Raw genomic sequence first — 20,372 nt, 5'->3', positions numbered from 1 at the left:
TGCAAGATCTGAGTCCTTAGAACACTCAGGTTCAAAACCTAAAAACAGACAAAAGACTATGCTACTCCCACTCCATGTCCCAAAAACAGCAAAAAAACCCAAACCCTAAACCACACTGATAAATCAAAGCCACACTGATAGAGTTTTATAAACTCACAACGATTATGGCAATTTAGCTATAAGGAGAAAGCCAGTCCAGGAGAAGAGATACATGAGAAGGAGCAGACAAATGCACAGACTGAATGTTTCAACTAAGACGCAGCTTTCAAAAGGGAAAGAGGTTTTTTATTGTTTGTTTTTGTTTTGGTTTTTTTTGGCAACCAAAGGGGCAAGACAGGTTTAAGGATGTTTAACATTGTTTTCAAATAAACAATGTCTGGATTTCAGCTGGAATAGAGCTAATTTTCTTCCCAGTAGCTGTGTTTTGTGTTTAGGAGGGGAATAATGTTGGTAACACATGGATGTTTTAGTTGTTGCTAAGCAGTGTTTACACTACATCAAGGACTCTGGCTTCTCACCACCCTGCCAGCGAGTAGACTGGCAGGCACAAAGAGTTGGGAAGAGACACAGCAGGACAGCTGACTCAAACTAGCCAAAGAGATATTCCATATCATTTGATGTTATGCTCATTATATAAACTAGGGGGAAGGATGGCTGGGGACTGCTGCTAAGGAACTGGACTGTGGAGAACAACTCCATTGTGGATCATTTGTTTTACACACTCTGATTCTTTTATCACCATCATCATAATCGTTATTTTTGTCCCTTCATTTTCTGTCCTATTAAACTCTACCTCAATCCCAAAATCCACCCCCCTCCCCTACCCCACAGGGGGCAGGGAGTAAGCAAGGGGCTATGTGATGTTTAGCTGCCTGGATGGTTAAATCACAACGACCAAGCAAAAAACTACAACATTTAAGGGCATCAATAAAGAAATGTTCAAGCTGTGTAATATTGAGTTTGAACACATGCTTGTGACACTCTTCAGAGTGTTACTGTTGTCTGCCAGAGCTGCAGGGCACAGCTGGATGTCACAACAAAGCCATTCTGCCTGCTGCAGCCAAGCAGTCAGTTCCAACTCCTTTGGCTCTAAGCTGTCTTCACCCTCTCCCTCTTCTCCCTCCCCAGTCATCTCTCCTTTCTTCACTGGATTAGGCAAGGCAGAAAAGAAATAGAAAGAGTATCTAAAGCATCACCAGACAGGGCAGACAAGCATCATAACAGACGCAGGGAACTGCATGTGCAAGATTTCCTTTCCAGCAGCAGCGGACATGAGACCAGTAAGTAAGGTGTTGGATGATACCCAAAGTTTGCATAGAAACTTCATGGAGTATACAATTAAACATCACTAAATATAGACACCCATTGGCTCCCAAAGTCCCTGAGCTACAAAACACTGGAGGCTGTGACACCTTAGAAAGTCCTCTGTACACTTGCCTCTTTCCTATAACTCTTTTCCTAAACATCAGCCCTAATGGTTCTTACATTCCTACCTGTGCTGCCACACCATGCCCTGAAACTTGGCACAGTGGAAGCCATGTAAGGCAGCACAAGCCAAACCAACCTACACCCCTAATCACTGCACAATCACTTACCCTTGCACTGGCCCAAGAGTACCAGTATACCAATACAGACAATCCCATCAGGAAAATAAATCACTGTTTGGCACTTTCCATTCTTTATGGTTTTTTTAACAAGGCTTAAGAAGAACTTGGGCTGGTTGCCCCAAAAGGGAAATGCACTGCTTTGGTAAGTAAAGACATCTCTGAAAATGAGAGCACGTGGAAACTATTTCTTCCAGGAACAGTTTCTGGGAAGTAAAACCACAGTACATTACTCAGGACTGAAATAATTTTGTGCTGGTTTCAGTGTCGGTTGCTTGGGTTTTTTGTTTGTTTTTGTTTTGTTGTTTAAAAAAAAAAAAGCAAAACCACAATCAGCATATATCAGTTCCTAAAATAATCCTAAGATTAGCATAAATGCAAACTGAGTAATAAATGCAAGGAGCAAAAAAAAGAAAATATATTTTCAGTTAGTTAGTGCAGCACAGTAATTTCCACAGTTGTTTCTGCTTTGTGGTTTCCTTATGCATAGGTAACAACATAAAAAAGTAAAACAGAATCCCTATTAACTTGGAAAACTATTAAAAATAATTGCAGCTAGTGAGATTCCATTCAACAGCAACAACAAAAAACAAGGTATTTTTAAGCCTCGTAGGCCTCTTTTACTTTGTACAGAAACAATCCTTTAATTTTCTACACTGATGTTTTCTGAAGAAGCACCTGACCCTCAAAAATCCAGCTTTATTTAGAGAATTCAGGCCATTTGGCTTACAAAATTAGACAGACTGTACTACAGCACCACTTATATATGCCTGCTAGGAACAGGTTTCCCTACATCCCCTACTGTTCCATGCCATCCTCCAGCTCTGTGCTCAAGCCTTAGACAATATGGCAGAAGTGTTACTCATAAGCCAACAGCCATTTTGGTTATGTGAAGAGCCTGTAATGCTTAGGTTCACTTTCCTCCACTTTTAAGGCCCCTTTTTATGTTCTTGTTAAACAGATTGCCATTACTGTAATTTGAAAGTGACAGAAGTGGCACCTAAATGTCCAGAAAATTCAGAGGGTCCAAAGGGAAAGCTACATAAATTAGAGGTTCTCACAATACAAGGTCAGGACTTGTGACTGTGGCCAGTATCAAAGCTAGAAGGATGCTGCAGAACACTGCCAAAATTAGTCATTAGTCTCCCTTCTTATGAGGAGGAGCCCTTATGTAAATCCTTTATAGACAGAGAATATCGTCGTCACCACAGAATGAAGTCAGGCAGTGCGGGCTTGAATTATCCCCATGATGACAGGGGAAACAAAAAAACAACCCTGAAAACAAATGCACATGAACTCCTAGCTTAATGTAGCACTGTATTCAACCATCAATAACTCATCCTCTCCCATCCCTTATTGCTTTTAGCTGGTCACTGCTTTCACTTAAGGTGGCTGCTCTTTCATTCTGAGAGAGGCAGGCTACATCATTCAAACTCTAGGTGTGGACTTGTAAGACTACACTGGAAAAAGCAACCAAATTCTGTAATTTATCTGGGAAAGAATCACGGAATAGCCCATTTTTATGCAGCACAATAAACTGCTATAGTTACTTAGTAAAGACACAGAGAGAAATAACTGTAATGATCTCCACAGGTTAAGAAAATATCTCCTCCATCAGCTTTAACTGCAATGCTTTTAAAATTTCTGTGGTTTCCTGAGCCATCCTGTCTCCACATACTTGCACTGCACTGCTTTAGGTTCACCTCTAATTCTGGACAGCAGCCAAATGAAATCTGAGCACGGATCTGTTAATTCAAAAACATAATTAACTTATTTTGGGGGGTTTTTCACATCCTAGGAGATTTATCTTAAATACTAAGTAACTCACCCCCAAGACCCCAAATCTCTCACAAAAGTTCCAACCACAGAGAAAGTCAATTTCAAAGTTGTGATTAAGGATTACGATGGCATTCTCCTTCCCATACTTGTGGTAATCCTCTGGGTCAGTGTAAAGGGTGCAGTCGGTGCCTGACCACCATTCCAGCAACATCACCATCTCTGGAAAAAAGAACAAGAAATATGTGAATGTACACAGTATATGCAAAACCACAAATTAGTAACACATTAACAACATCAGCCACCTCAATGGCATGTGGCAAAGAAAGTACTTTAATAAAGAACACGTAAGAAGGCTGTTTAAAACCCAGCTATCTTTACAAGCTGGAAAGTGGTTTCTCAGCAGTATCCTAGTGACTATCATATGCCTTTCATTTCCTATTTGCTTGTTCCATTATCAAGCACAGGCTTGTACTGTACACTTTGTATTTGTTTGCTTGGAATTTAAAGTCTGACCACAAGACTTGTAAATCAAACCTTTATTTAGCGAAATCGCTCTGGTCTGGGGCACAGGAAGTTGAGGTGAGTCAATAAAGCCAAGAAGCTTGGAGATCTCTATCTCCATGGAGATGGAAAAAGAAAATCTAAAAGCAATGGTTCTCCTAAAGCAACCCATGTCTTGAGCTGGGGGTACCATGGGACTAAATAAAAGCTGTTGGTCTGAGACTGAAAAGAAGAGACACGTTTGCTTCCCATCAAAGCTGTCAGGAAAGTCCTGAACCAAAGCAACTAATGCAAGGGGTTATGCTTTGTTAAGTGAAACATATCTCCCTGATGCCACATGAATGCCTCTGCTGGAAGGATGAGACATCCAAGATGCTCTCCTAGCTTAAGACAAGCCTGAAGGCACCAAAAATGCTCATTCACCTCAGGAAAGATCAAAACCAGGCCAGTCTTTGAAACACATTTGAATTCCTTTCCATTTTGGTCCCCTACTGGTCACAACTAGTGACAGAAAACAGAAATCAGGCAGAAACCAGGAAGAGGTCTACATTTCCAGTCATTCTGAGTAAAATTAACTGCCTGAAGCTCTTGGATGACACTGTGCTGTACACTGGAGAGCATTAATGATGTGAATGAATTCTATCTAACAGTGCTAGAGGCAGGCTAATAGACAATATCTATTCAGGTAACATTACCTTAATATGATAAAAGCATATTTATGATACAGATAAACGTCAGTCCACCTGCTTACTTCTAATCAGGGAATGTGACTACTACTGCAGCAGGAGTACATTAATACTCAATGCATGCTATTATGCATCAAAACAGTAGCCTGAGATGTGGAGGGAGACCTAAAGTCATATGCTAACCAGGGAATGGCAGATTTCACTGACTGCAAACTAATTTTTCAGTGAAAACCAGAAATGTTCACATGTCAATGAGGCAGCTGAGAAGATACAGAAGTCTATACCTTGAAGACTTCCTCTGCAAAGAGCTGCCTTGTGAAACACAACTAATGTTGTATCTTTCTAAGGTCAGAGCTTTCTATTAGATTTGTACTGGAAATAAAAGCCCTTCACTCCCCGAAACACAGCAAAACTGAATAATAGCTGGGGTGAAAAGCCTATCCCACATTGTAATTTACAAACTTTTTTGGAATCTATGGTTATATCCTAGGGCAGAACACAATCACAGTAAAGAAAATATATTAGTGACAGGATTAGATCTTTTGCTTAACTAGCAATCCAACTAAAAGAAAAAATTACTGCCACATGACTTCCCCTCTTTTTAACACCTACTGCCATTAAATCTGTTTCCTGGGGGAAAAAACCCAAAAGGCAGAGATGGTGATGGTAAGGCTCTCTTGAAAAAAAAAAAGCCAATTTTACCTGAGAAAAAGTCCTCCCACTTCAAGTGCGGATTTTTCATGTATTTTGTCTTTTATTAAGGAATTTGAGCAAAACTAATAACGTATCTTGAATCTCACTATACAGGTGTGCCACATGCATAGAGTTCTTTACTTTTATATCTCCAGTTTCAAATACATTCCAAAAAAGCACAGATATTTCTAGATGTGCTTCGATTTTTCACATAAGCAAGATTTTTGCTGCAGGCACAGAACACCACTGTACTTAAATACAGTAAATACCATCTCCCAGCATCTAATATCTTCACATGTTTCTTTCCCTCATCTTTCCTACTCCTTCTTTCCCCTTCTTCCTAGCCTCCTTTCTCCTTCTGGATCTCAAGCAATGAGAAGTAGTGTCAGTTTGTGCTACTCTTGCATTGTGTCACCAGCTTACTTCCATAACCTTCCAGAGAAATTTATTACCCAGCAACATGCTGTGGTGGCTCAGCCACACAAGGTCACCCGTTCACACTCTCCTCCCTCCTTCACAGTACAGACATGATCAGAGGAAGTTTCTCCCTTTGTACACCAGTCATACTGTATAAGCAGAAATCAATTGCACAGGGGGAAGAAAAAAAGATTCTTTGGCCCCTTTAATGAGCTTCTGGAGTTTCAACACCCCAACTGAGCTAATGCATACTTATTCAACCACATCATGAGAGTTCCTACCTTTCAAAGCAATTCCTCCAGTGACACTGTCAAACAATTATGGCAAAGGAAGGAGAAAAACCAAAGGAACTTGAAATCTTTGCTCCCTGCTTTGAAGGCAGAGTCCTTGCAGTGCATTTCAACTAGCTTCAGAAGAATCTTATGGCAGAGAGAAATCATAACATCAAATACTTAATATGGATACCCTGTGTGCTTATGAATTTTGAGCTTTTTTACCTGTCTGAAATGAAAAACAAGTACTCATCCTGCTTCAAAGAATACTCCTACCTCCTGCAAGAGTAGCTTGTTTCCTCGCCCTTCACTGCACAAATCTGAGCTGCTTCAATCCCAGCACTTCCAGAACAAGTAACTAGGAGAAAAATCTCCAAGGCAGAGCTGAACTGTAAGTCATTACATGAAAAATAACATTTAAGGGAAGAAGGGAAACACACAGTTTAGTGAGACTTCTACCTCAAAGTTTTGCAAGAATGAGTCATTAAAACAGTTAACACTGCTCTTCTGTGGAAAGTGTTAGTAATTCCTTCAGCTAACTATTCTTGATAAGGACCAGATGACCCGCTGTGGTTCCTTCCAACCTTCTCCAATTTATGATTATGTGATAAACCATGGAAATACTTGCTTACAAGATTAACTATAAATTACCTATTTCAAAGCAGAATTCTGTATTGCCTCAATAGGTACAATAATTTGAAGATCTCAAGTAAGTACATAACCTTATTTAAAGAGCTACAGGACTCTTTCCTTCTATGACATTCTTCATCTCCTTTAATCTCTTCATTTTCTTTAATCTCTGTATCAAAGCAACATCAAGAAAAAGAATTCAGAAAATTCTAATGGGAATATATGGTAAAAGCATAGCAAACCCTCCAATACAAATAAAAGCAAGATAAGTGGGCAAGCTGTGACCCTCATTTCAAAGAGCAGACAGGGCGAAAGGCTGCACTGCACAGAACACCAGGAAGGATGAGATGTCAAAGATGGGGAAAGCATTTTAAAAAATGCAAAAATAAGGCTAAAGACAGACTGACAGGTAGCACAGTCTAGAGTATGTGCCTGTCTGTGGAAGAATGACTTGCAATAACTTACTACCTTTCCAGATTTTCAGACTACCCTTATTCCCTGTCTCCTTGTGCCACCGGGGTAGGAGGTAGATCTGGGAAGGAGGGAGGGGTGTGGGGAAGTGTTTTTAATGGCTTATTTTACTTCTCATTATCCTGCTCTGATTTTGTTAGTAATGAATTCATATCTCTATGCACTTCCTAATCATTTCTCATAGAATGAAGTCTACAGGTAACTAAGAAAAGCAAGTCTCTATCTTCCCTAGACTACTTAAAAGCCCTCTGTGTTACTTCCAAGTATTCCTTACATAGGCTATCCTAGTGTTTCACTCTGCTGTCTAACCTGACCGGGCATTTATTTCTGGTCTCTACTTTCTTCTTCTCTGCAGGAGCTGCAAGTAATTATGAAGAAAACTAGAAGGCAGGAATTCTGCTTGCATTGATTAGAGCTCAGAGCTGAATATTGCTACGTGTCTACAGGAAAATTTTTTAGAATAACTTATTATTATAAAATATATTTATATCTTTCCCATGAGGGGCAACAAAAACTATTTATTGGGGGAAAAAAACCCTGGAAAGCTGGGAAGTCAAGCAATGCCTCTCCCCCTTCCCCAAGATAAGTGGGAGGTCATTCAGGGAGCCTGGCCAGACAAAGCATCAGCTTATTTTTTTTCAGATTCTCTTTCATGCATGTGTTGCACCAACAAGGTATAATGGAGTCATCTGGGTCACTCCAACGCAGAGGTCCTGGTGTTCCACCTGTAGGAAAATGCTTAGGATGCCTGATTTTCTGTGATTCTGTGGGTTTAAACAGAAGACCAAAATCCAGCCCCCTCTTTCCTTAGCACCACCATCATGCCTCATTCCCTACCCCCACCACCTTCCGCAGCTGGTGGTAAAACCACTGCTATCTGTGGACTTGCTTCCCCTCCCTTAAAGCTGTCTTGCAGCAAGAGTACTGGCTGATGGCAGGGAGGGGTTATGGGGAATCATGCACACAAATTTAAAAAGAAAAACAAGCAAAACCCTTCTCTCTTGCCTTCAGGTCTGGTTTTGCAGATTTTTGCCCCAGTCTCCTTGGAAGACCTTGTAAGCAACTCCCTTGAATAACATTTCAACTAATTACAAGTCTGTGCTTTTAAGGACAGAAATCATCAACAGAGAGAAAGAAGAAATGGTGACTTTTAATTCCCCACTCATCACAATGAGTTACTGGATGTGCTTGCAAGGAGAAAGATAAGCATGGCACAGCCCTTTCTTATATTCAGGTTTCAAATCACATTCATTTCAGTGTTTGCTTGCAGGAAATCATTTTAATGTACTTTTCTTCAGCAATCATATATTCCAATACAGATAACGTGCTGCATTTGCCACAATTGACTGAGGACAGTATAGCATGTGCTGATCAAAGGAGTTAGTACAACAAACAGTGAAAGAAAATATGCTGCTTGGCAAGTTCCTATGACACCAACATTTGCTTTGTAAGGGCATGAAATCAGGCAGTTGCATCTCTTCAGGATGTGGTTTCTTGTTGTCTGAAACACCGCTGGCTTCTTCTACTGTGTGCAGAAGCAGCACCACAGAGGAACTGCTTAGCAAAGAACAAATGGTTACAGCTCATTCACTGAAAGTCACTGAGCAAAACAAACACTAGTCTCATTCCAATGCTTTCTTTCAAGCAGTTTCCTATACACCAGCACACACATCCCCAAAAATATTTTTTGATTTTTGATCCTTGGCCTACTTGTAGGTTTTATTATTTTAAGTCTGCATATCTTTAAGAAATACTATCCAAGCTATTTGACTAAACCATTCACTGTTATGAACGGTACATTGTGACCAGTGGGTTTATTATGGAGACCTCACTTTTCCATGGGAATTAGTTATTAGAAGAAAGAAGATGACAGCCTGAAAGGAAGTGCCAAAGCTACCAACCCCAGCTAGCAGGTGATCCTGAGAAGCTTGTGAGAAGAAGTCACTGACCTCTTACAGTGGCAAGTTAATTGAGAACACACTCATGTTTCCCATGTTGGTGGATTCATGAGTAACTTCTGCTTCCTCTTAAAGAAAGCCTAATCAATAGCACTCTAAAAGCAGTCAGAAGATAACTGGAAAGGATGATTACAAAGCTATTATTTGTCATCTCCATGATGCCTGTGTACCTCCAACACAGTATTCCACAGGCAATTCTGTCTCTGTTCTGTATCCCTACCCTCTAAACACATACGTACCAACTCTCCTTCCTCTGACAGGCTAAATGGGTAAATAAATTAATCTTCAATCAACTGTTCTCAATCTGAATTTAATCTGAATATTGCAATTTCTCTTTTAAACTTGAAGAAGGCTTTCTGCATGCAAATCCTTTCCAGTTTCTCAGGTATGTCACAACTGGTCTAATAAAAATGATACTTTTGACGACAAATCATTTACATGATCCACTTTTCATAACCCTCTCCCAACTGTGCTCAATTAGATATCATCCCAAATAGTACAGACCAAATATGCTAGAGTCCCCTGTTAACTGTGAGGACAGCCAGTGCCTGTCACAGTACTTCATGATGTCTGTCAAACAGTAAGTTTGCTCACAAGTAATTCCCACCAAACCCACGGCCTGTGGAGGAGCCCCACATCAGAGCAGGGAGATGCCTAGAGGAGGCTGTGACTCCATGGAAGACTGATGGAGAGAGGGGCCCTGCTCCTTGAAGGTGTGTACCCCATGGAAGAGTGACTCATGTTTTGCCTGTGATGGTATTTAATGAGTGATTTCTCTCTCAGTTCTTACCTCAACTCATGAGCACTTTGTTAAATTTTCTCTCCTCTGTCCAGCTGCAGAGGGGAATGAGTGAGAGGCTTAGGTAGGTGCCTGACATCTGGACAGAGTCAGCCCATGACACATGCACATCAACAGTATGTTCTGCTGAGGTGGCTTGTTAGGCTGCAGAAGGAACTCTGGAGAGTTATATTCCAAGGGGTTATGTCACAACTGCTATGTGAGGTCTGCACTATAAAGCAGATTTTCTGAATAAGAAATACCATGAAAAATTCTGCTCTGTGTTAGTAGAAGGAAGCATCTTATTTCAGTGAGCAGTAGCTGGTGTCAGGTTCCATGAATATTAGATTATGGTTTTTATTAAATTATTTAGTATTTGATGTACACAAACCAGGAAGCCTAGGACATCGAGTACTGACAGGCAGAAGAGATGAGTGCTGAGTGAAGGTACTTGAAAAAAGCAGGTGAAAAAACTTAAAATAAGGTGTTAACTGTTCTGCAGTGATCAGTAACACAGAATTTGATAGCCCTTATCTGATTAGTTCAGGCTTGCACAGCAACCACTTTCTAAAGAGATAAACAAACAACTTTCTTTTTCTGGCACACAGACTCACCTGATCCATCACACATCCCTCTCCTGTCATGCCTTCATCAAGTATGACCCCACATCATGCCTTACCCCTGGAGTAACTTCTGCATCCCACTGATGAAGCTGTTGAAGCAATGAAGCTTAACTGAATAGTACATATGATGTTACTCCAGTTTTCATTTGTATGGTTAGGGTGGCATATTGCTGTCTAAATCCCAAATCAGAAGCTTAAATGAAAGCAGGGTGACCTACATGAAGCTTAAGTAAGTGCCACCTTAAAATGACAGAATCAAAAAATCAAGTCTAGTAATTACAGAGTAGTTACAAATCTGGTCTCATAAAACACCAAATAAAAAAAGTACTTGCCATCAGGTATTCAAGTTTCTATAGTTTCTTTTCAAGTATTTTCCTGATGCCAGAAAGGGATGCCAGGAAAAAAAAAGGGATTTCAAATCTACCACTTCCAGGCAATGTTAAGCCATTCACTTAGTACAATAAAATAAATTCCTCTTAATAAATTTTGTGGATGATACAAAGTCAGAACAAAGTTTAAGAATCAGATGACCTTGAGAGGTTAGGTAACATAAATGGAATTAATTTTGATGGGACACATCACTGCATCATATCTAGCAGAACTAATAAAAATAGAGCCTCATAGTATAGAAATGACTAAATACCATTAGCATAAGAACATCCATGTCTAAAGTATCTGAAAATACAGGCATCCAATATTCTGAGGATTCTTTTGATTACTTTGTCAGATAAAAATGCTTAGCAGCTTTGCAAATTGAGTAAGAATAATCTTAAAAACACTACATTATACCACTGCTAGAAATTCAATGATTCAGGAACTCCTTTCTAGTCCTATTTTCTGTAATTAGGAAAAAAAGTGAGATTTTTCCAAACAGACTGCCTTACAGACTTCTCTCTTCTCTTCCAACATTGCTTGACAAACACACTGTAGACTGAGAAACCCTTTGCTACCCCAGGCTGCAATTAGCATTCACTGTACCAGGGGAAGACAGTCTTGCAGCAATGAGCAAAGGCTTCTGTTTAAGCAGGACAGCACCAAACAGAAACCTTTCTCAAGGAAGTTCTCTGTTGAAAATTGCCTTCCAGGAGGCCATGACCTCAAAATTCGAGTATCCAAATAAGCAAATATGAACCAAGTTAATAGATGTCAGTTTTACCTTGTATTTATTCAATCACAATTGACTTCTTTGACATGAATCACAAGCATGTCCTTAATTATAGGGTGATCAGCATTGTCCACACTCAGGTGTCCTGCTGTCATTCAGAACAGAAGTATATACACTTATGTGACTGGGTTTATTCTGCCATATGCATTAGGCAAATTATTTGACTCAAGTGAATCATATTTAACTCACAGATTTAGTAAGAAGACTTGTTCTTACAATTTTTCTCATTCTTATATGTATTTTTGCAATAGCCTTAATTTCTATATGCACAAATTTATCCTCCTTAGTTTCAAATGGAAAAAAAAAAAATTGGACTTTCGAAGGAAAGCATTTCAGAACAAGAGAGAAAATCCCTTTATTTCTGATGCTCTAAATCCCTGCCACCAACACATTTAACCTGCATTTTCAGCTACTGACAAGAACTGACATGAATTTATCTTTGAGAAAAATGACTGATGATACAAAAAGCCCTGTGAGTTGCCAAAGCAGGAAATCTCCAGCACAAATTGGAAGAAAAGTAAATTAGGGAACTGAACAAAAGGTAAATTAAATCCTATGAAAATATGCAGTGTTCTTAAATAAAGTTATCAAGAATTACATTTCATAGAGGTGCAAACACATAAAAAGAAGGACCTATGGTGTCTGCAGAATGGCAGAAAAAGAAAACCAGGGATACTGGCTTCTAAGGTTTTTATACTTTTCCAGTATTATTTAAATTTGGATTTTGATTTCAGATAACTGGTGTGCTTAGGAGGAATATCTACATACTTCCAGATATAATATACCACAAACTATTCATTTTTAGATTCAAGTCAAGGCATATAACTTCTACTTAATCATATGCACAAGATATTCTATCTGAATTTCAATAATGGAAGAAAGAACTGATCAAGTACCTGTATTATATCATCAGAGTTAATGGTGAAGAACCACAGAACCTCTATCACTGAGAACACTGTTCAGAACAAAACCATTACTCATCTTCACTTGCATTCTATGAATTCACTCTCTCTGCCTGTAATCTCACAGCATCTCATCACATGAGGTCTTGAGAGACAAGAACTATGTCCCAGTGCTTATTTTAGCTTCTTAATCCCTATCAGTGACTTTCACAAAATGTGCTTAAGAGGGACAATAAGGTCAGAAACTACAAATCAAACAAATGGCTTTCATGAATTAAAAATAAAGTACTAGAGATCAAATATACCTATCAAGTATCAAGCTGTGATTTTTTGTACTGGGTGCAGCCTGTAACCCTTCAAGCTGACATTATCCAAACATATAAATTTACAAAAATCCCCATTTTTTTCTCACTGAAGAACGTAATACACATGAGAAAGTGCATATTCTGTTAAGACAGACATACACCCAAAGTATACAACAATATTACAGCACACTTAAGGACACTAGTACCTCTCAATTCACATTTAGCTTGATTGTGCTTGCATTTCTCTTTCCTCAAAGCTTTTAGGAAACTAATCCACTGCTGGAACATCACCTGCTCAGACAGCCTGCAGATCATGTGCTCCAGCAGATGGGGATGCAAATGTGCCATTTGATTGTCTAACCTCTCAATGCTCAAACTGAAGGGGTATCCACAAAAAAAGCAGCTATGTAGTCCCCTACAGTGTAACTGCAAAAATTCTGCACAAAGAGGTAATAAGCTTTTTTTTTCCTTATCTGGTACAAGCAACAGTGTTGTATTCTTAGAACTATTTGTGTTGAATAATCTTCCTAGAAAACAGAGGTTTAGCTTACATGGTCCATGGAAATCTTGCATCATCAACAGGCTCCGAGTTTACCCTCATCTATTCATTTTCCACAGAGAACCTCTGGATGTTACAAAAGGCAGGCTTTGCTTCTCTGGTTACCCAAGCCATTTTCCTATTCAGTACTTTGCAAATTATGAATAGTAGCAGCCAGACACCATTTCAGGTTGGGACAGGAGAAACAGTTTAAAAGGCACAATGTAGCTTGTCATAGCAGTAGTAAAATAAAGACCTGTCATACAAACAAGTCAGGCACATGTCAGGAGTAGAGAAGTATCACAAAATCATATGCATATGCACTACTGATATTTCCGACAACTTTATCACAAGTACTTCCAGCACCATGGGGGAAAAAAAAGGAAACTTTTCAAGATTTAACAAGGGAATACAATATTACATAAGGTATACCAGGTACCAAATATTATCCCATGACAAATGGATCAAAACTGTAGAGTAATCCCAGAAAAAAAAAAAAAAAAAAAAATAGCAGCCTATTGCAAGTCAGTTATTTCCTCGAATTTAGTTTGAATCCTTTCTGAATTACCTTTACCCACCTTTGTTGCCTCAACTTTCTCAAAATGAAGGACATGCAGGATCCATGTGACCCACCGACTTGGATACAGCATTCATCAGCTTGCAAAACAGCAGGGGTTTCTCACCTTTCAGGCCACATACACTACTGATTTACCATGGATCAGAATACTATGCTTTACCTCATGCAGGCTGACACTTCCTCTTTGCTAAGGAAGACCTACAGCTTTTTAGAAGCAACTCTGCTTGAAGGCCATCCAGACTTCTCACAGGATTTCAAACATGCAAAATTAAGAGAGGCATGGTAACAGCATCAGCTCTATCAGACCTATCAAGCGCAGACTGCACCTTTCAGCTGCCAGCTGGCACTATGCCAGAGTCTTTGTGGTTCTGTGCAGGCCATTTGGATCTCCTCTAAGGTCTTGCCAGGAATCTGGAAAGCAAAAAGCTGGTGCAAATAAACACTACTTAGCATTTGAGTTTACCAAGCTGTATTTGAAGGCTTTGACAAGAACCTCCTCTGGGATCAGTACTGCTGGTTCAATGTCTTTGCAACATCTTGCACCACAGTAGAACAAAGAAAAAGGAACAGGAAGAGTCTTGAAGTCCTCTGTAATTAGGGGCTTGTAATTTGAAAATGGTATAATTTCTACCACTTCAAATCTTTATCCAGGTGGAACTGCCATGTAATCCAACTGCAGTGGAAGAAAGAAACATCAGCTTTTTCAGCTGAAGGACAGAAAACACTAATGTCCTAGGTTGCTGTGAGCATCATTCCTTTCAGGTTTTTTCTGACTACCAAGGGTGTGACTGAGAAGCTTGTAAGACAAGCTTCTAGCTTCAGCTAGATGTCATGCAAAGGTTTTTCCAACATCCTGCCTCTGTGGGACAAAGCTTGCATAGAGGCTTCCACAAGGAAAATCTCAACCTACAGTTATCCGAATCTAGACGTTGCAGCAAATCAGATCACTCCTTAGTAAAGCAGTGGGCAAGTGAGCAGATCTCAAGGTTCAACGTGGAAGACTGATTTAGGAACTTTATGCAAGAGGTACATACTCTTGAACAAGAGTACAGCTTCCTCTACTAAGAGTTTAGTATCAAATCTGAAGAGCAAGTCGCTGCTCTTAGTGAAGAAAAACACAGCTGAACAGCAAAGAAAAAATAAAACTAAAAGAAGCTTCAAAATGCTGTTTTAGAACACACTTCATTTTTGCAAATCAGAGTTGGCCATTTATCAAAAAGGAATGTGGACAGGAGGGAGGGTTTCACCTGCCATCTACCATTCCTGGGAGGAGGGGGACAGAGGGAGCCCTAGGCTGGCCAGAGCCCACTGCTCACCCCTTAGATGTAGAGGCTTAAGGCAGGGTGTGCAGGGTACAGAAGCAGTCTTCAGGCAAGCATGCAAGGCAGTGTTTTTTTACAGAGCACAGGGCACAAACAGGTTGCTGAAACAGGAACTCACTGGTAATTGCTCAAAGGCATGCACTACACAGAGGCAGCCTGTGACTAGAATGATATACTGAAAGGAACACTTCATAAAGTGTGTCATTTTGAATATGAAAGCACAAACAAAGCTTTCACTTTAAAGTGGTAACGAATCACCTCCGCCCAACACTTACTAATTTGTCAACATAACTTCAAGATAAAAATCACAGATTAGGAGAGAGACCAAGTATATTGTGCTGTTAAAAAACAAACCAAACCAAAGATTGATGGTGTACAGATTTTCTTCCCTCCACTTTTCTTTATTTCCTTCAAACACACACTGACATTTACTTAAGTGGGCCAGATTCTCAACTGGCATAAAAATAATCTTTGTCTTTGGTCTAGTTACTGTTAACACCACGCTGAGTTACACAAAATAAGGATTATACTCATCACACCTACTACAAAGCTAAAGCTTTATCTGTGCTTTGATCTGCTTAGCAATTTCACCTCAGTGCTTGCTTAGTCATAGAATTAAAACCTGCATATACATGTGCATAAAGTGGCTAATGTACTAAGTGAAAAATGCGTTGCTTTATTAAAACATTATGGCTGTAATTTTGAAGGCTGACATCACACAATGATAATTCTGGTGCTTGCTGCGTCTTGGCTCCATTGCCAAGATCCATTTGACTTTCTTAGAAAATTAAGAGAACAAAACACTATTGATAAAGATTCACCCTTTTTGACGGGTTGTCATGAGCGGTTTCTCAGATTAAATGCACAAAACAAAATAAACTACAAACAGTTTAATATGGCCAAGCCAGCATTTCTGTAATGCAGCCGAGCTCGAATTGCTTTGGGAAGCAAGATCAGAATCAGATTTAAATGCACAAGCCTGAATGGGCTTTCCTTATAGGGGCTATGACAGGAACCAAAAACTTGTGTTTAAGACCTGTAAATTAAGGCATGTCTCTAGTACTTGAACCAGTATTGGATCTGGGCACAAGCCTTGCACAGGACCCTTCCAGTTACTGCATGTGTTCTGGCACACCACCTCACTTCCTAGCTTCACTCCAGGTCCCATTCCCATACTGCCTTCCCTCTCCAAACACATACACATCATTCAAGTTTCATCACACAGATTCTCTCCTAACATAATATCCACAAAATGCAAAATCCAGTATTTCTTCAGCTGAGGAAGAAATTTTAAGTCAGCATATGTAGTCTTGAAAAAACTTTCAAGTGATCCTTCCTGCTCTAGTGCAGTTCTGAGCTAGAGGAGTGGAGAAATATGGAAACCAGTTTTGTTAATTTCTTTAGCCACTGCTCCTTTTAAACTACCTCCATGCCACAAGTTACAAAGCAAACATCCTTCAGAAAAAAAAAAAACCAAAATAGCTGCACACTTCAAATATTTAATTTCACAGCTTTTTTCTGTCTTTTATCCTGACACAATCTGCCTACAAAACAGCTTCTTCTCTCCAAGTTACACAGTGTATGGAACAAAGCCAGCCTCACAAGTACAATGGGTTTAACACACATACAGATCTGCAGTAGTCAGTGTTTTGAAATGCTCTTTTCAAATCCTTTGGGAAAATTAATTATTTAACAGCCACGTGTCAGAGATATTTGTCTCACATCTGAAGGCTCCTCTTATCCTTCTTCCCCAAGGAATTTAGCAGTACTCCCACGTTTCAACAAACCAGCAGTTCCTGGCGTGGTAACAGGACCAGTCAGTGCAGATCACAATCAACCAGGCATTTTCTCCTGCTGCTTTGTCCACCTGCACAGCCCCCAAAGGTCAGCACAAAGCTCCTTGTTGAAAGACTAATGAAGCAGTGAAGGGAGCAGCAGGAATGACCTTGCAAACATGATACCAGCAATCAGAAATTGTGCCTTTCCAGACAGAAAGTTGGTCTCAGAGGTTTCTTCTACTACCATTTATTTTCCAAAACTCAAGGAAAGACATCCTACAGAAGCACCCACTTGCAATAGGCACTACTCCTATATGAAAGCAGAAAACCTTCCTTTTTTCAGTCTTCCTTGCTTAAAAATGCAATCATGAGTACAGGACTTTTTTACAGCAAGAAATCAGTGACACAAGTTGGACATAAAGGAGACTCCAGCATCCTGACTCTATATGAAGATCAAAGACAGCTTTATCATTCCCACACTAATTAGGGTACTCAATTTTATCTTTCTAATACTGTTCACAGGAACCACCTCTGAAAAACAGTCCTGAAGATTCCTATGGCACTCAAATATCCTACGCCACACAGGAGGAACACAGGAGCATACCACTGCCCTTAAAAGAGGCCAAATACCCATCCCCACCTTTCCAACACAGAAAAATAAGGACTTCTCAAGGACTCATTTATACAGCACATACATTGAGCAACAGCATAGGACAGCTCTTTCCCAAAAATTTTAAGCCACTAAATCCAACAGTGTAACCCAAACAGCTTGGGTTGCTCCTGGGATATTGTTTGCTGTTCTGTTCACCTGCACTTGCAAAATTATCTATTTATCAACCATCATTTGATTTCCACACGAAGTAATCTATCACATCTCAAAGACTGATGAACATGCCACTCAAGCTTTTTTAATTCTCACCTCACAACTGCATATACCAAAAAGAAGCCATAACCTACCAGTGTAACAACCAGAGAAATTTAAATCACCTTTCAAGAAAGGCTGAATTTTAGGCACAAATTAATGAAGAAAACGTAAGAGAGATAAGCTTCATGGTAAGTTTTAATCCAAATTAAAGCAGGAATTTTCTGAACTCTTTATATTTAAAAAAAATATAATGTACTGAAAATCTAATGTACTACTAAAAGGAAAATACACTATGGTCTCAATTTTAAACTAGAGAAATTAAGTATATAAACACAAAGAGGTATGTCAGCTATTTTGCCTGTATCTCCTTCCTTTATGAGAAAAGGCAATACATGCTTAAATAATAATGTTTTAATTGATATATTTTGGTGGATAAAAATATAACTCAAGCCATACAATGCAAGGATTTTTCTGAATACTGCAAGCTTAACACCTCCCTCCCTATCTTTTGCCTTTGTACAAAGAATAGCAGATGTCTGTCATACAGGCCCTAGAGACAAATGATGTGAGTTTGAAAGAAGTAACAGATCCTTTAATTCTTTATAGTTAGATTTCCAGTATAGGGTACTCAGCAAACTGCAGAGGATTAGAACACTGCACATCTTTATAAGAGATACTCTATGAGCAACGGGAAATACCTGGAAAATTTCAGAGAATGGTATGAGATTCCTAGGAGAAAAAAAAAATAAAAAATCCAGTGGGATAGAAGAGTAGCTCATTTTCAGCAGCAAAGCTCTATTAATGACAGCCCCTGACAAAATGCTTCCAGTTGCAGTTTTCAAAAGACAAGGATAAGCTTTAGAAGTGCCATGAAGAAACTGAGTTGGTACAATCACTATTTACTTTTCCTTACCTAACATAGGCAGATACCTTAATTCATCCAAACCTTTCATTAGCAGTACAAATTGATCTGGGGATCATGTAAACAGGGTCATATAAGTACAGCATAAGAGCAATACAAAATTTATGTAAAATTAAAAATCTCTCATGTATTAGGAAGCTCATTTGCTTTTAACTCCCAAAGAAAATCCACACTTGGAGATGCAATATACAGGAGATTCAATTTAAAAACACAGCTAAGTGAACTGAGAACCATGAGAGAAAAGAGATGTTAGTTATTGACACTCCGGTGCAATTTGCTTGAGTACAGAAAAAGCACACTGAAGTACTAACAGAAGTGTGCTAACTGAAGAGCAAAACAATCTATAGACAAACAATTGCATTGTAATCTCTTTATGACGCTTATTTTGTTTCAAATGTTATTTTGGCAAGGAACAAAGTAGGTCTGGAAACTAGGTAACTGCCTTTCTGAAACCATGCAGATGAAAAAACTGTTTTGCACACATTTTTATTTGGCTTCTCACTCACAGTTAAAGGATTCCTCCTTCTGAATATGGTGTTGGAAGAAACATGTTTAAGCATATACTATTCTGAGATGGAAAAGGAAATTCAGCAATAGTCTTAGAAGTCAGAAAACAATACAATCCTTAAGTAAGAAGCCTTAACCTGAAGGTTGCAAGCAAATCACAGGGAACAAACACCTAGCCACAGAAGAGTGCCAAGCATGTGCAGTGAGAAGCTTTCATCTCAAGTGGTGCACTGAAAAACCTCAAGTGTCTGCTCAGAGGACATACTGGTTCCTACTGGCTAGGAAATCTTCCTGCAAAAAAATTAGTCAGATACCATATACTTCTACTGAACCAACTGCTGAAATTCTTGTTATGGGATAAGCCTGAAAATCTACTTCATGAAAATTTGCTGCTATGTGACTATGATTTCAGATGAGGAAGAATCACTTAGAAGAATCACAATTTCAGGGGTGCACATTGCCCAAAAGGAAGCAGGATGGGGTAGATGATAGAGCAAATGAGACAAGACAATGCACCCCACTGGGATGTTACACCAGTAGATCTCTTCCCTGACTAAACACAGGAGAATTCAGAGTTCCCACAGTAATCCTTCCCGTGGAGGTGCTTCCCTGGAGAGGGTTAGATTGCTTCTATTTTGTATTTGCTTGTAACTGGTGGTGACTGAGCTACTTTCTGCATCTTTGCAGGAAGTTTCCACAACATTAAGGGACTATCCTTCAGTTTCAGTACCATTTCAACACTAAACTCAGACATAGAGCTGAAATGAGGTTTCTACAAATACAATCTTTTGTGATATTCACCCTTAATGAATAAACAACTGCAGCATCAGAATGTCTTCAAATTCTGTGCTATATCATGGGTCATTAGATATCATGTTCCTGGGCAATGCAGTGTCAGATAAAAATGCTTTTGTATAAACACTCCAAAATTTACCCCAGTTCAGGAATCTAGGAAGCTTGCTGGCCAGATCTAATGTTTAACAAAAGACGTTAGAATCTTTGTGATGTGAGATGCTAGACACCAAACAGAATGCAGTTCACCTACTGTTCCTCTGCAGGCTATCAGCATCATGCTTCAA

At 39.4% G+C, this 20,372-nt stretch overlaps 1 protein-coding gene across 2 annotated transcripts in view; it reads right to left on the bottom strand.

The window, feature by feature from the left end:
* Positions 1–20,372, bottom strand: part of AGPAT4 (1-acylglycerol-3-phosphate O-acyltransferase 4) — a 70,493-nt gene that overhangs the window by 30,087 nt on the left and 20,034 nt on the right. For both annotated transcript variants that reach the window (XM_056487191.1, XM_056487192.1), the window contains one exon: positions 3,433–3,602. In XM_056487191.1, coding sequence (XP_056343166.1) covers positions 3,433–3,602 — 170 coding nt within the window. The remainder of the gene's footprint in view (positions 1–3,432; positions 3,603–20,372) is intronic.

This window comes from Oenanthe melanoleuca, chromosome 3 (genome assembly GCF_029582105.1).
Source record: "Oenanthe melanoleuca isolate GR-GAL-2019-014 chromosome 3, OMel1.0, whole genome shotgun sequence".
In the NCBI taxonomy this organism is placed as follows: Eukaryota; Metazoa; Chordata; class Aves; order Passeriformes; family Muscicapidae; genus Oenanthe; species Oenanthe melanoleuca.
The sequence above is the reverse complement of the archived record's forward strand: the minus strand, read 5'-3'. Positions and strand labels throughout refer to the sequence as shown.